This window comes from Loxodonta africana, chromosome 25 (assembly GCF_030014295.1).
Source record: "Loxodonta africana isolate mLoxAfr1 chromosome 25, mLoxAfr1.hap2, whole genome shotgun sequence".
Taxonomy (NCBI): Eukaryota; Metazoa; Chordata; class Mammalia; order Proboscidea; family Elephantidae; genus Loxodonta; species Loxodonta africana.
The window spans coordinates 47,612,668-47,628,915 of NC_087366.1; the positions used below are offsets into that span (position 1 = coordinate 47,612,668).

At 40.6% G+C, this 16,248-nt stretch overlaps 1 protein-coding gene across 8 annotated transcripts in view; it reads right to left on the reverse strand.

Annotated features, from left to right (window-relative positions):
* SMYD3 (SET and MYND domain containing 3) overlaps nucleotides 1-16,248 on the reverse strand; it is a 783,945-nt gene that overhangs the window by 181,022 nt on the left and 586,675 nt on the right. For all 8 annotated transcript variants that reach the window (XM_064276780.1, XM_064276777.1, XM_064276778.1 and 5 more), the window contains 2 exons: nucleotides 9,921-9,988; nucleotides 7,816-7,918 (listed from right to left, as the gene is read on the reverse strand). In XM_064276780.1, coding sequence (XP_064132850.1) covers nucleotides 7,816-7,918; nucleotides 9,921-9,988 — 171 coding nt within the window. The remainder of the gene's footprint in view (nucleotides 1-7,815; nucleotides 7,919-9,920; nucleotides 9,989-16,248) is intronic.

The following is a 16,248-nucleotide window of genomic DNA, read 5'->3' on the forward strand; positions in this document are numbered from 1 at the left end:
ACTTTTCCTCTGGCTGCTTCCGCTACCCTTCCCCCCAGGTCCACTATGGTGACCTCCCTTACCTTCTTTGAATTTTGTTTAAACCTCACTTCCTCACTGAGATCTGACCTGACCACTCTATCTAAAATAGCAACCTGATTCCCACCCGGCCCAGCCAGGGCTCCTTACTCCTCCATCCTTCTCTAGTTTTTCTTCTGCTGCAACATACATCAGCTTCTAACATGCTGTATAAATTACTTATTTGATTTTAAATGCAGAAAGTAATTATGGGGGCATGTGTGGTGGGGGAAAAAAGAGGTATCGTAGAAAAGGAAGAAGGCAGGATTATCCAAAAAAGGAGATGACAAAAACTCCCTAGAGCAAAACACTCCATGTGGTTTTTCTTCAACTTAAAAGAAAGCATCTCATGTCTACAAAGCATGACCTTACTTGTTTGGAAAGGGTGGTAGGGCAAAGCAGGCCATCCTCTGACAGAACATGCAGCTTCGGGAGGGCCTCATTGAAGCAGTCAGGGAGGAAGGCAGCCCGGCCCAGCCAGACAGATCTGTCAAATCAACCCTGGCAATCACCAGGTGACAAAAGCCACAGCCTGCTCTGGCTGGCTGGCTGGCTCTCTATAGATCATCAGGTGTTAGGCAACATTAACATGCTACTCCATATGCAGAAATGAGAGGACCTGCCCTTATGAAGTAAGAGAACAATGGGTATTAAACACCTTCTAGGTCCTAGCGAGTCAGCATGGACAGTGAAAATCAGCAAAGGCCTTGAATCCAGGTCCAGCTGGGATTTGTACCCAGGTCTCTTAATTCAAGCCTGATGCTCTTTTTGCAATACCAGAACTGCTTCTCAGACTGCTGGGGGTTGTAGGAGAGCCTACTTTCTTAAGGAGCTATCGCAGCACCATCAGACCTAAAAAAGTCAAGCCCATGCCTGGATTTCTGTTTGTTCTGTAACAACTGGGCTCCTTCAGCTGAAACCACAGCCAGTTTTTAATTCCTCAGATCTTTCTTTTGCCTTCTGATCTGAAGCCAGTGTTGCCTCTACGGGGCAAATGGCCATCACATTAGGCAAGTTCCTTTTTGTTTCTAGAAAACACCATGTTCCAAATTCCAAACAACCAATTTCTAAGCGTACTTTTTAAAATAGCCTATCAGTAAGTTTGGAGCGGCATATCCATTTATTTTTTCTCATCAGGCTCTGAGCCCCAGTTTCTTTATATGAGGCAAAGTGGTAAAGTGAGATGATTTCTATGTTCACCCTTGATTCTAAACCCAGCCCAATGGCTCTTAGTCACCAGTCACAGCTATCGGATCAAGTTGATGGGCGGTAGTTACTGGATGATTAACGATGTGCCCAGTGTGGGGCCACCAAATCCAGGGCCTGCCACACTGGAGAAATGGACTTGACTAAACCAAGTCTTTATTACAAGGTCAAAAACTCACAAGTGATCATGCCACCCAGCAAATGGGCAACAGAATACTAGTTCTCTCATTTAACCTCAATAAACATACTCTTACAGGTTCCATCGGCATCCTCTGACTGCCTGTAACCATGACCTAGATGATCCAATGGCTTTCTAACTGGCCTCCCTGCTGCCTTCAGTCTGCCTTTCATCTTCTAAATTGCTTAGAGAGGGCTCTTCCTAAAACTCAGATCTGATCATGACATTTCTCTACATGAAGACTTTTGATGGTTTCTCCTTGCCTGTGGGATAACAGCTATACTTCTTAACAAGACACACAAGTCTTTTCCCAACTAATTTTCTGTCTGCCTTTCTAGCCTCAACGTCTCTCTCTGCACCCTACAGCCTGTCACAATTATGTAACTTGCTACACCTTACATGGTGTGTAAGACAATGCACGGCCGTGCCAGCATGAATCCGTGATCACTGGCTCACTGGCCACGCTCTTCCCTGCATACTCGGTGTACTCAGAGCTTTCTCATCCTGAAAGCTTGGCTCAAATAGGCCTTTTCCAGTGAAGACTGCCCCATTGAAGACTGAACCATTCTTCCCTTTGTGCCTCTTCCATGCCATTGAAGTTGGCAAAACACACACTGTATCAATGCTGAGGGACTCAATGGCAAAGATATTTTTACTCATATTTTCTGGAAAAAGGAGCCAGATTATTAATTGGTAATGACAGCTAGGAGCACTGGTGGCACAATGGTTAAGCATGTGGCTGCTAGCTGAAAGGCTGGTAGTTCGAACCCACTAGTTGCTTCACGGGAGAAAAAACGTGGCAGTCTGCTTCCATAAACATTTCAGCCTTAGAAACCCTATGGAGTAGTTCTACTCCGTTCTATAAGGTCACCATGAGTCAGAATGGACTCCACGGCACTTAACAACAACAAAAACAACGGCTGCTAAATCATTTCATCAGCCAAAGACAAAAACCATTATTAAAGATTCATTGACTCACCAGTTTTAATGGAGAATCTGTTCACTAAATGTAGAGCTCATTTGGTAGAAACATATATACGAACTTTTGCCATTGATCAGTTGATGCTTTAATGGCATAGAACAAAACAGCATTAAAATATTAATGCCACTGACCATTGCTTTGCCATTTTACTACAGCTCTGTGGAAAATGCAGTAAATTATTTCCAACATTAGAGGAACATCAAGAGAGAGATGTGCTGAATCTTAACTATGCGGATTAAAAATTTCTAGGCAAAATGAACCCCTTTGCATGAAGCCATCTTTTCATCATCTACAACCGAGTGGATAAAAAGTTAAAATTAAAATTAGACCTTATTTTCACTACTGGAATTACACTGTCACAATAACAAATTTTTCTGCTAATACTGGCTCTGAATTGAAAAAAGATTTTCAAAAATTTAATTTTTTTTAATAACACTTTATTATGATTTAGGTAAAAGTTTACAGAACAAAAGAGTTTCCCGATCAACGATTTATACACAGCTTGTTTTGTGACATTGTTTGCAATCCCCTCAATGTGCCAGCACTCTCCCCCCTTCCTCCCTAGGTTCCTCATTTCCATTTGCCCAGTTTTCCTGCCCCTTCCTGCCTTCTGAACTTTGTTTTTGAGCAAATGGTGGCCTTTTGGTCTCATATAGTTAATTGTTCTGAGATGCATCTTCCTCTCAGGTATTATTGTTCACTTCACAGACCTGTCTATTGTTTGGCTACCATGTGATCTCTGGGACTGGATTCAGTTCCAAGTTTGAAGGGTGTCTAAGGGCCATAGTCTTGGGGGTTCCACCAGGCTCTATTAGACCAATAAGTCTGGTATTTTTTATGAATTTGAATTTTGCTCTACATTTTTCTCCCACTCTGTCCACAGCCTACTACTGTGATCGTGGTCAGAGCTATCGGTAGTGGTAGCCAGGCACCATCTAGTTCTTCTGGTCTCAGGGTAGTGAGGCCGTGGTTCACGTGGTCCATGACTCCTTTGGATTGTGTCCTTGACCCTTTGGTTTTCTTCATTCCTCTTTGCTCCGGATGGGAAGAGACCAGTTGTTGTATGTTAATGGCTGCTTGAAAGCCTTTAAGACCCCCGTTGCTACTCACCAAGGTAGGACGTAGAATATTGTCCTTATGGACTACGTTATGCCAAAATGTCCTGGAAGATCCCTGAGGCTATGGCCCTAAACCCTCAAGTCCAGTGATTCAGTCCCTCAAGGTATTTGGTTATGGCTAAGAAGTTTTCATGACCATGCCACCTGTGAGCTCTGTTGTATACGTGAATATGTTTGCAGTACATACAGATATATATGTAGAAATATCTACCACCAAAATTATGTTTGCGGGTGTACTCCCCTATGCCACCTGTTCTGCTTACATATCTACCTATGGATCCACTCATAAATTATTGTTTGCTGTTTCCTTTGTTTCAGGATTGTATAATAGTATTTACCAATGTTGCCTATTACTCTTGCATACCTCTCAGTGTCTTCCTTTGTTTTGGTCATTTAGTGCTGACTTCGGGTTCACAGGGTTCCCCCTTATTGTTTATTGTCCTTCTCTTCACCAAAGTTAATATGCATCTACTATTTAGTGATTTTCCTTCCCTCCCCCTCCCATCCCTGGTAACCATCAAATAATGTTTCTTTCTGTGTGTAAACCTCTTCTGGACTTTTTATAATAGTGATCCCATACAGTATTTGTCCTTTGTGACTAACTGATTTCATGCAGCGTAATGTCCTCCAGGTTCATCCACGTTGTGAGATGTTTCACAAATTCGTTGTTATTCTTTAACGTTGTATAGTATTCCAATGTGTGTATGTTTCACAGATTGTTTATCCAGTCATCCATTGATGGGCATTTAGATTGTATCCATCTTTTTGCTATTGTGAATAATGCCACAATGAACATGGGTGTGCATATGTCTTTTCATTTCACAATTCTGTTTTCCCTAGGATACATACCAAGGAGTGGGATTGCTGGATCATTTGGTATTTCTATTTCTAGCTTTTTAAGGAAGTGCCATACTGTTTTCCATAGTGATTTTACCATTTTACATTTCCATGAGCAGTGTATAAGAGTTCCAATCTTGCCACACCTCTCCAGCATTAATGTGTTCTGCTCCGTGCTCTGTGAACTCACCGTCCTGTTCAGCTTACATATCTCTGGCCTCTGTGTCTTATCTAGAATGCCTTTCCTTGCTACATCCCACCCTATGGGTCTTTAAAACTCTAGGAGCCACTTCTCTGGAAGCCTTCCTCAGCCCTTCCACACCTGCCCTCACTACTTGGGTGCCCCTGCTCTGAATGTCCATAAAGCCCTGTACGTACTTATACCACTGCACTTCTCATACTCTATGGCTGTTTTCCATTCTCAGTCAGTTTCTTCAACTCAAACCTTAAACTCATTGGAGACAGGGTGTCATGGATTGAATTACGACCCCCCAAAATATGTGTCAACTTGGTTAGGCCATGATTCTCAGTATTGTGTGGTTGTCCTCCATTTTGTGATTGTAATTTTATGTTAAAAACAATTAGGTGGAATTGTAACACCCTTACTAAGGTCATATCCCTGATTCAATGTAAATGGAGTTTCCCTGGGGTGTGCACTGTACCACCTTTTCTCTCTCAAGAGATAAAAAGGAAAAGGAAGAGAGCAGAGCAGGAGGACTTTATGCCATCAAGAAAGCAGTGCTGGGAGCAGAGCACGTCCTTTGAAGCCAGGGTTCCTGCATGGAGAAGCTCCTAGACCAAGGTGATGCCCTGGATTTGGACTTGTAGCCTACTAGACTGTGAGAGAATAAATTTCTCTTTTTTAAAGCCATCCACTTGTGCACTACATGACTAAGACAGGGTCTTACTCATCTTCGTATTCCCCATGCCTAACCTAGTACCCAACACCCAGTAAGCACACAGTGAATGTCTGTTAAATGAATTACAAATACTTAAAGAGGACTGAGAGAAGAACAGACTCTCCTACTTCCAAAACATTTTAGATTAAAACTGACATTAGGGATACTGATATGATCAGTTTATGCAAATCACATTTCTCCCATATGATATGGCTCCAGAGAATGCCGGCATCCAATGGCATTGTCTGTAATTGCTATAACCTCTTCTAACCAGGAATTCCCATGAGGATGGCCTGGACTGTCCAGTTTTCTTCCTTGATCCATTCTTCATAAGACTATCAGACTATAAAATCTATTTCATAGCTTTGCACAACCCTGATGGAGTGGCCATTAGCAACCAGGCACATGAGCCATGACTTCAACCATTACACAAATATCTCTGTGCAGCAGGTGTGTAAGTGAGAAGACAAAAAACAAAAATACAAGAAACTCAGCATTACAATGAAAATTCTTAAAAAGAAAAGCGTTATAAATGGCGCTGGTTTGAAGGGCAATGATCCAAAGGTGGGCCAAAGGATGGCAGTATGTAGAGAAAAACAAAAGGTAAGAAATTTCCACAGCAAGCTCTGTTATTGTGGAACCTTGTACAATTTTCTGGTTCTCCTTGGTCTGAGGTTTGAAATGTTCCCATCTCAACAGAATTCACCAGAAGAGCCAGAATAAGTGCCAAAGATATACTAACAACCACTATACAGAGGCTCTCAGAGGGAAAGATCTGTAATAAATTTGGAAAACCTAGAAAAGCTTTATAGAAGAGATAGTGTTTGAGGTGGTGTAATACACCCATTGAAGGACATATTACATTAAGACACATAGAAATAGTGGGTAGCGCGAGGGGGGACAACTGAGCAGAGAAAATGTCATTCACCAGGACTGTATGCAACAAGGAGAAATTATTTTATTAACATGCTGGTATAAGAGGCCCTCTTTGTTGAGAAGATGCTTTGATATGTACCATAGGGGAAAAAATATCTGAGTTTTCGGGGCCTGGTGCCGAGAAGAACTATTTTGTGTTAGGCAAGAAGAAGGATTTGCGTGTTGCTCCAGAGAAGGAAAGAGAAGAAGGTGAAAAAAATGAAGTAAGCACTGAAAACCAAGGTGTTTTTTCAACTAAATGAAAACCAGCCAAAGAGAAAAATTGGCAGCCATGCCTACAGAGCAAGATATGAGTGTTTCTTTGTTTCAGATAACTCCAACCACACCTAATAGTTTTTGTTTGTTTCCTTGTCAAGTTAACCTGCTTTGTATTTTTTTGTTTTTAATTTACTAAAACCTCATCACCATCATCATCAATAGTCATTCCTCAGCCCCCAAGTGTAATGTTGCTGAAAATGATAGTGGTCCCCCCTTACTTGCCTTAATGTATACACGGCCCTATGGAAAAAAAATCTAAGTTGTCCATATTGTTGACAGGTGGCCCAGTATACTTAGAACACTGGTCCTAACACCTGGAAATTCAGCAAGTGGCTATGTAAGAGGCTGCTTATTCAGTTGAAAATCAGTTTGAAGGAAGTCTTATCAAAGCCAAATCCTTGTCTACATAAAATATGGTTTAAGTTTTATAGGCAGAGTGCTGCATAAATGCAATAAAAGCTTATGATACTCTGTTGTCCTATTTTCTTGCAATAAACATCCACTTTAGCAATTGGATGGTAGAAGGAAACTGGGTTTTAGAAAGTGTAAATATCTATAACTCAGAACTGAGCAAAGAAGTAATTGTGCAGGCAGTAATTGCCCAAACCCCATGCAGGCTCACATTCAGCGACCCTAGACCAGCAGTTGGCTGTGAGACCTCACTCAGGCTTCTCTAAAGGTTTTCACTGAAAGAGGCTGGCTGCGCTGTCTGCATAACAAGAAGGACAAAGCCAATTCACAGCTGGAGGTCCTTGTCCTCTATTCCCTTTGCGTCTTTGTTTAAATGATCACCCAAAAATACTGATGGGTTTATAGAGAGGCTTGATGGAACAGATTGGAAGGGTAAAACTTCTTTGCTTTCTTAACACAAAAATAAAACTGAGTTATCTTCAAAGTGAGATTAGTGGCACTGGGAATGAGCCCTTTGGATTCCACTCACAAGATCAGACGTCCTCCCTGCCAACGGAAGGATGACCGCGTGAGGGGATGTAAAGGTGCTGAACTGTCACTGGAGAGGAGGTTTAAGGACTCCTGTGTGTGTGAACAAAACATACACCCTCTGTCACATACACACACCTCTCTTGGACACATGCAATAGGTATTGTCCTCATCCAGAAAGATGGTGACAAAGGATGTTAGCCTGTTTATAATTGCAGAGAAGTAGCGATGGGTGGGTAGGTCACTTGGTAGAGGTGACTACATTATATATCTTCTCCTTGGCAGAAAGGCAATTAAAATTTGTCATTCAGGCACAACTGGTTTTAAAGAGGAGGGTGCTTAAAAACATTGAGGGGGTCTTTGATGGAACAGGAAGCCAACCAGTGGGCAGTATGGGTTCCTTACCTCCTCTCCCACCTCGATGTCTCGCACTGCACGCAGTAAGAGGTGGGGCCCATTGAACACAATCGAACAGTTGGGGTCACAGCTGTGATTGAGCAAGGACATACTGGGGGAAAGAAAAAAAAAGGAGGGAGACCATTATGGCTCAGCAGATAGAGGCCAAACAGCTACATTTAATGAATACTACGGACAAAAGAAACTTGAGCTTGTGGGAGGAGAAAGGTGAACAGGGCCTCAGTGATGGTATGCTCTGAGGCGTTTACAGAAAGGTGACCAACCCACCTCACGTGAAGTGAAATCCTCTCCACGATGAAGGCTAATGAAGAATGTTTGTTAATAAAAACATGTTCTGAGTCCTTTTCAAGGGTGGGGGTAAGGAGGCAGTTTTCTCAATAGAAGCCACTCACTAAGGCAACCCAAGACAAAGATGGGAAAAAAACTGACCTGCAAAGAAATAATCTCTGAGCTGTTGGGATGTAGCAGTAACCACTGCATCCAAGATACCACTGACCTCTCCCACACGGGATCTTATTTGTTGAGCTCCTTTGGAGGAACTGCTACCTCTGCTGTGGATATTCTATGCTCTATATCCACAGCTACATTGAAAACTGATTAGGACGACCTTTTTTAAATAGAACGCTGAGGTTGTCTTCCTAACTAGCTCCTGATGCATTCTTGGCCTTGGTCCAGTCATTCTATTACCCTGGAGGTACATTTTTACCATCTGGGAAATGGACTGAATTTAAGCTCCCACCATAAATTGATAATAACCAAAACCAAACCAAACCCAGTGCCGTCAAGTCAATTCCGACTCATAGCGACCCTATAGGACAGAGTAGAACTGCCCCATAGAGTTTCCGAAGAGTGCCTGGTGGATTCGAACTGCCAACCCTTTGGTTAGCAGCCATAGCACTTAACCACTATGCCACCAGGGTCTCCAAGTTGATAATAAATTATAATAATTCTAAGTGAGCACTTTGCTAGTGCATAAGCATGTATTATCAAATTTAATCATCACAACAATCTTTTGGGGATCATTTACAGATAAAGAAACTGATACCTAGAAATTAAAATGATTTGCCCTCGAACATACAACTAGCAAGTGGTGACTGACTTTGAACCAGGTGGTCTAAACTCAGAGCCCATCTCTGAATCTCTAGTTACTGCTTTTTGAGAACAACTACAAATAGTCTTGTGAGAAATAAGAAGCTAAACTCTTAAATCCATAATTAATTATAAACTCTTAAATCCACAATTAATTATAAGACAGAGTATGTTTATATTTGAATGTTAAAACAAACATGCAAACACACATACACATTACCACCAAATTGATTTCGACTCATAGCAACCCTGTAAGACAGGGTAGAACTGCCCCATAGGGTTTCCAGTCTTCATGGAAACAAACTGTCACATCTTTTTCCTGAGGAGCCGCTGGTGGGTTCAAACTGCTGACCTGTTGGTTAGCAGCCGAACGCTCAACCACTGCTCCACCATTACGCCTTCATTTGGACTACAATTGCGTAAAAACAAAATGAAAGTGGGGGTGACTCTGCAGTGCTTGTGGAAGGGCAGTCTAGTAGCTCATTCATAGGAGTTCACCTCAGTAATAGCTGGAGACAGCACTTCAGAGGGCCAAGCCTTCCAAGTTTTCTTGCCTCCTGGGCCAATGAGGCTCAGAGTATACAAACCCAATAGATAAAATGAACCCACTAGGACAGTCCAGCAAGTCTGATGAAATAATCAAGTGCTTCAGCCCTGGTGGTTGGGGAATAAGATCAGAGCAGCAGTAGGGGTGACCAAATCATAGCCTGATGGTTTATTAGCACCCACAATCCTCAACTTCTTAGCCCAATGTGCCCCTAAGAACTAGAATTTAGATCTGAGGTTTGTGTCTCTTTGTTACTAGCACAGCACATAATATGCAGTTATAAAACTGTTTTCTTTAAACTTAACATTTTCTACTTTCTTATAATTCATCATTAAGCTTCAAGCTTGGACCTTGAACCAGCTGCTGCAATAGCCTTTGTTACTACCTCCAAAAGGCTGGGGAGCTAAGTGGGAACTAAAGTGGTTCCTTCCAGTAAATGAAATACCGTCTACCATACCTCGGATACAGGCCAACACCAACTTCCTGCATCTCTGCGTCACAGATGGTGAAAGAGTTGCAGATCACCTGGAAAAACGAGAGAGAGACAACCAGGATTACCAGAGTCACCTAAGAAACTTCAGAGGCAAGAGAACGAAAATGTGCAAAATAAAATGTAGGAGCATTGTTTTGGAAGGATCCAAAAGAAACACGGATGCTTTTTCATTTGCAAAAAAACCTATCTGAGACACACTCTTCTTAAGAATGTCGAGCAGTCAAGTGCAGAAATATCAACATCCTGTAAAAAAACACAGGATTAAACCAGCACTGGGCCTATTAATTTCAGTTTAATCCCCACAAAAGTTACACAGTTACATGAAACATTCAAAACACAGAATACAAATAAGCTATTTATTGAGAACTAGGGTCCTACCATATCAGATTTTTCACTCAAACTGCCTGCAGTTTCCAAATGCCGCTGTGTATCTGAGGAAAAACAGCAGCGTGCCTTTTATTACTATAAAGAGTGAAGTACACCCAGAGTGGGTGTGTGATCCAGATTAATGACAGGCCACAACGAGCACAGGGAAGCATTCAGTCAACCTTGCGTTTACTAGGCACATGGAACCTCGCGCACAGCACGGTTCTAGCCCCCATCACTGAGCTCAACGGACTTAAACCCTCATTTGTAGGATAAGGCAAATGTACGAGGGTGGTAAAGGCACTGGACTTGGAATCAGAAATCCTGGGTCCTGGTCACACATCACTGCCTCAGACAGGTGGTGGGGAAACAGCAGAGTGCCAAAAGAAAAGGTCTCTTCCTGCATGGAGCTTATGTTCTAGTGAGGGAGACTGATGAAAAACTCCATGACAGATAAATTGTCAGGTGGGGATAAATAAGGAGAAAAATAAAGGGTAGGAACAGAGGGCAAGTGTGCAGGGAAAACGGTGGTCAGGAAATCCTCTAGGATAAAGTACATTTAAGGAGCGACCTAAAGGAATGGACATATACACATCTAGGCAATGAGAGATCACGTCAGGAAAAAGAGGAAGTGTAAAGGCCCTGAGGTAGGGGTGTGCTGGATGCAGGTGTAAAGTAACAGCAAGGAGGCTCGTGTGACCAAAGCAGATTATGTAAAAAGAAGAGGGATGGAATACGAGATCAGAAAGGTAGCTAGATTATTCAGGGCCTTATGGCCATATTAAGGGTTTTGGATTTTATTCTGAATGAGACAGAATGTTGTTTGGGGATTCTGAGCCGAGAAGTGAATGGATCCGATATCTGTTTTGATACGATCACTTTGGGTGTTAGGCCAAGAATGGGCAGTAAAAGGGCAATGGTGGAAGGAGAGACACCAGGCAGGAGGCTACAGCAACAGCCCAGATGAGAGATGATGGTGGCTGGGATGTTGGTTGCAGATGTGGGGGAAGGGGTTGGTACTGCCAACAGGATTTACTATGATCTGCTTATGGGGAAGGAAGAGTCAAGGAGAATGCTAGAGTTTTTGGCTTGAGCAAGTGGAAGATTATAGTTGCCATTTATTAAGATAAATGTGACTGTGAAAGGAACAGCTTTGGCTGAAGAGTCAAGAAGTCCAATAGTTCTGTTTTAGTGTGTTAACTTTGAAATGGCCTATTAGACATCCAAGCCAAGACTAAGAGTGGGCAACTGGGGATCTGGGGAGCAGTTAAGCCTAAAGATATAAACTTAGGACAAAACCAAGCAAAGCTCATCTAAAAGAAAGTAGAAGAGGAGACCACAGGCTTGCGATGAACCAGTGACCACGAATGGGTGCTGATCACGTTACCGAGAGCCTGTAAAGGAAAAAGCAGCAAAAACAAATTTCTCTAAATCGGGCTGACATGAAAGAACATAAAGTATAAAAAAGCATTCAGTCCCCTGAGACTCTTCCACCGCTCCAAAAAGCTTTTATATGAAATTGAGCACAACCTATCATGATTTGGCATTTTTCCTCTAAAAGTCTGATAACACACTGCAATTTCAGATCAGGAAATACACTGATGTACATACACATATTTTAAACACATACTAGTTAAATAGCTAAAAGGGCATCTGTTTTGCATTAAGGTGCCACAGTATGCTGCCTATACATGTATATTTCAGCGTATAAAATGGCTGTGTGTGTGTGTGTGTGTGTGTTTTAGAAACCTCAAACATCTTTAAGAGGGTATGAACTTTTTGGGGGGGGAGACATGAATTTTAACATGTATTAAGGTATATCCTGCACTTTACCGGCAGTAACTAACCAACAAAAAAACAGTCCAAACAGAACTAACTTGCTAACTTTTGAATCAACCAGATTTAATATTAATTTTTTTCTGAACTATGAATCAAATTAAAGTTTTTTCCAAGATAGGTTTATTCTGGTGGAATTTTAAAAAGGAAGAGCTAACAAGAGAAATATCAACTTAGCTATCACCTCCTCCAGGAAATGCTTCCTGATCCCTAGACTTAATGCAAATGGAGAAAAGACTGAAGTTGTCAAAGATTTCATTTTACTTGGATCCACATCAACAGCCATGGAAGCTGCAATCAAGAAATCAAATGACGTATTGCACTGGGCAAATCTGCTGCCAAAGACCTCTTTAAAGTGTTAAAAAGCAAAGACGTCGCCTTGAAGACTAAGGTGCACCTGACCCAAGCTGTGGTGTTTTCAATCGCCTCATACGCACGTGAAAGCTGGATGATGAATAAGGAATTCTGAAGAAGAACTGACACCTTTGAATTGTGGTGTTGGCGAAGAATATTGACTATGTTATGAACTGCCAAAAGAACGAACAAATCTGTTTCGGAAGAAGTACAACCAGAAAACTCCTTAGAAGCGAGGATGGCGTGACTATGTCTCACATACTTTGGACATGTTATCAGGAGGGATCAGTCCCTGGAGGAGGACATCATGCTTGGTAAAGTAGAGGGTCAGTGAAAAAGATTAAGACTCTCAACAAGATGGACTGACACAGTGGCTATGACTAAGGGCTCAGGCATAACGATTGTGAGGATGGCACAGGACTGGGCAGTGTTTCATTCTGTTGTACACAGAATTGCTGTGAGTCGGAACCAACTCCACAGTACCTAACAACAACACAACAGACTTAATGCTGCCAACTGAAAGGCTGGAGTTTTGAGACCACGCAGAGGTTCTTCAGAAGAAAGGCCTGGAAATCTACTGAAAAATTGGCCATTGAAAACCCTATGGAGCACAGTTCTACTCTGACACACATGGGGTCGCCATGAGCTGGAACTGACTTGATGGCCACTAATAACTGGTTAAGACTTAGTTGATTTTTATTCATTTCTTTAGCAGCATTTACCTCTCTTACGTTATGTGTCCAAACTTTTTATATGACTTTGCTCAAATCTCTTTGCCTGTTCTTTCTCTCCATTCTAGTTCATCTTTCGTTTCCTCTTCTTTTGCATTAGTCCAGTGGTTGGGATGACAGTCCTATCCATCAGATGAGTGCAAGGACTTCTTTTTCTGCTTGTTAGCCAGGGCCTGATACATTGGGCACACAATAAATACAATTCTACTCCTAAGAGTATAATCAAAAGAAATGAAAGCAGGATGCAAACTGATGCTTGTATACCAATATTCACTGCAGCACTTTTCATAATCGCTGAAAGATGGAAACAATCTAAATGTCCATCAACAGAAGAATGGATAAACAAAACGTGGTAGATATATACCATGAAATTTTACTCAGTCGTAGAGAGAAATTAAGTCCTGATAGACGCCAGAGCATGGATGAACCTTGAGAACATCATGCTGAGTGAAATAAATCAGTTTCAAAAGGATAAATACTATATGATTCAGAGAAATACTATTTCATTTATGTGAAATAGGCAAATGTATAGAGACCAAAGTGGTTACTTGGGGTGTGAGAGAGGGGGAAATAGGAAGTCATTGTTTAGGGGGCACTTGGTTTCTGTTAATGGTGGTATGGTAATTTGGAAATGGATGATCAATGTAAACAATGTCAATGAATTATATATGTAAAAAGTGCTGAACTAACAAGTGTTTTGTTAAATACATATTTTGCCATAATAAAATAACTTTTAAAAAAGCATGAATGAATGAATGACAGCTCCACATTTCTCTCTTTCGCTTTTCTAGCACCTTTTCCTTTAGTTTATACTTTCCCTTCTTCTCCTTTTCCTGTTTTCACTATCATCAAACAATCTTGCACCTTTGTCTCCCAATTTACTCCACTCCACTACAATAGAAAGGATGTTTTAAAAACGCTATTTAACAAATTCTAGAGTTTCCTCATCTGTATTATTCTGAAGGTGTAAATAGCTAGTAAATAAAACATTTAGCTTTTCGCCTACTCATACTTTATAAAAAATGTCGCTTCTATCCAGTACTATATGGATTAAGAAGAATCCTGAAGGGAGTATTTTTGACATATATAATGGATAGCAATGGTGGATAGGGGCAGCTTTCAGGTTTTCTTTTGTAAATGAAAGAATAAGTGGATAATATGTTCATGTGTGTGCAAGTGATAATTTGAAAGGAAATGATCTTTATACCAAGAAATAAAAGAATAAAAAAAGAACCCAGAAAAAAAAGTTGAAACATTTTTCAAAGTATTTAGTTTTCTTAGGAAACAGTACAGGTAAAACAATTAATGAATCAATATACCAAGGCAATACACATTTAGAAAAGCATATTAATGAATTATTCCAATAAACAGAGAAATTAGGTTTACAAATGTCTCTAAAATTAAGCACCAGTATTACTTTTAAAATATTTTTCCAAACTAAAGTATATATTTTAATTATTCTGTAATCACTCAGTATAAAGTTATGTTCATTCTTTATAATTTCTTTCTTTAACCTAATTGAAGGCCTTTGTAAGATCACATTGGAGCCTTTTAGACGACACAAATTGAGAGAGGTAGAATACATGGACGCTGCGCCTCTTTAATTTTGTATAAACAACAAAACTGAAATTAAAAATATTCGATGAACCAAATTCATCTGATATTTGGTTCAGGTTCTAGGCCTAGAAAATAGTCTTAGAACCTGACATTTGTGTTCTGAGGTTAAAATTTACCTGCAGAATAGACACGAATAGCAATCAATAACAAAACACAAAGTAAATACTTCGGATATGTATATATACATATCCATTTTATATATCATGAGTTTACATTTCATATTTTTCTCTCAAATTTTCTGAATTATAAGTTTTTGTTTGTCTTTTGGTAGTGGCAGATAATTTGAGCTCTGGGGACAGAAGGAAGGGGAATAGGAAGAAATGGCAAGTATGAAAATCAAAATAATTATCCCTCCACCCTCCTAGAACTAATAATTCTTTAACTTTAAAAACACACTAAGTATTTAATCAAGATATATATATATTTCTTTTTTCCGCTTCCATGGTATATGACATTTTATTAAATACAGAACTTCTGTTTCAGAATCTCCTGATAAACTTTAAGAGATTTTAAAATGTACTTCTGATCTCTCCTACCTGCTTGGCAAATACCTATCCATCCTGCAGCACCCGGTTCAAGCCTTTCCTCATGCCCCACTCCCTCCCTTGGTGGCACATTTACAATCTCTCCCCAGCCCTGCAGAGGAAGGAGGACAAGGATCCAGTGAAGTACAATGAGAGAGAAACCAGCTGGGGAGGGAGGTCAGCTCAGGGCAGCATTTCCCAAATGAGGGGTCATGAATCCCAGGATGCACAAAACTGTTTCCAGAAGGTTTATAACATTAAAGGTGGTTATGGCATCTGTTTCAGTTTCAATTTTTAAAAATCAATAGATAAAACAATTACTGTGCTATATCTTCCCACTTTCATGAAGTAGCTGGAGAGCCTCCACGTTTTATCTGTGAGCATGCTGTAAGGTGATGGGGCAGGTGGCTGTACGCATGGCTCAGTCACGGCGCTAGTTCATTGTTCCCTCCCAGTCTTGTGGAGGTTTCACAATTACAGACTTTTCAATTTTTTCTTAGTTACATGGTTTCATTTGCACACGTAATGGGTGACTGCTTAAAGAGAAAAAGCAGGGATGTTGGAAAGCAAGTGAACAAGTAACATTACAATGTTAATTCTATACCTTTGACTTAAGATATTCCATGTAATGATTTTTATCTAGTTGAAATTCCTATACAGCACCTCAAGCTGTCTCTGGTATTTGAAAACATGTTAGAAAGAGAATATAAAATGAATATATAACTTTATTTTTAGCAGATGTAATGAAGACTATTAAAGTCTCCAGTTTGTTATTTGAAATACGCTTGTACCTAGCTACCTAAAACCTCTCTTCTCTCACCATTTAGAAACATAACTTGAAAATTATAAAATGTAAACTAGCTG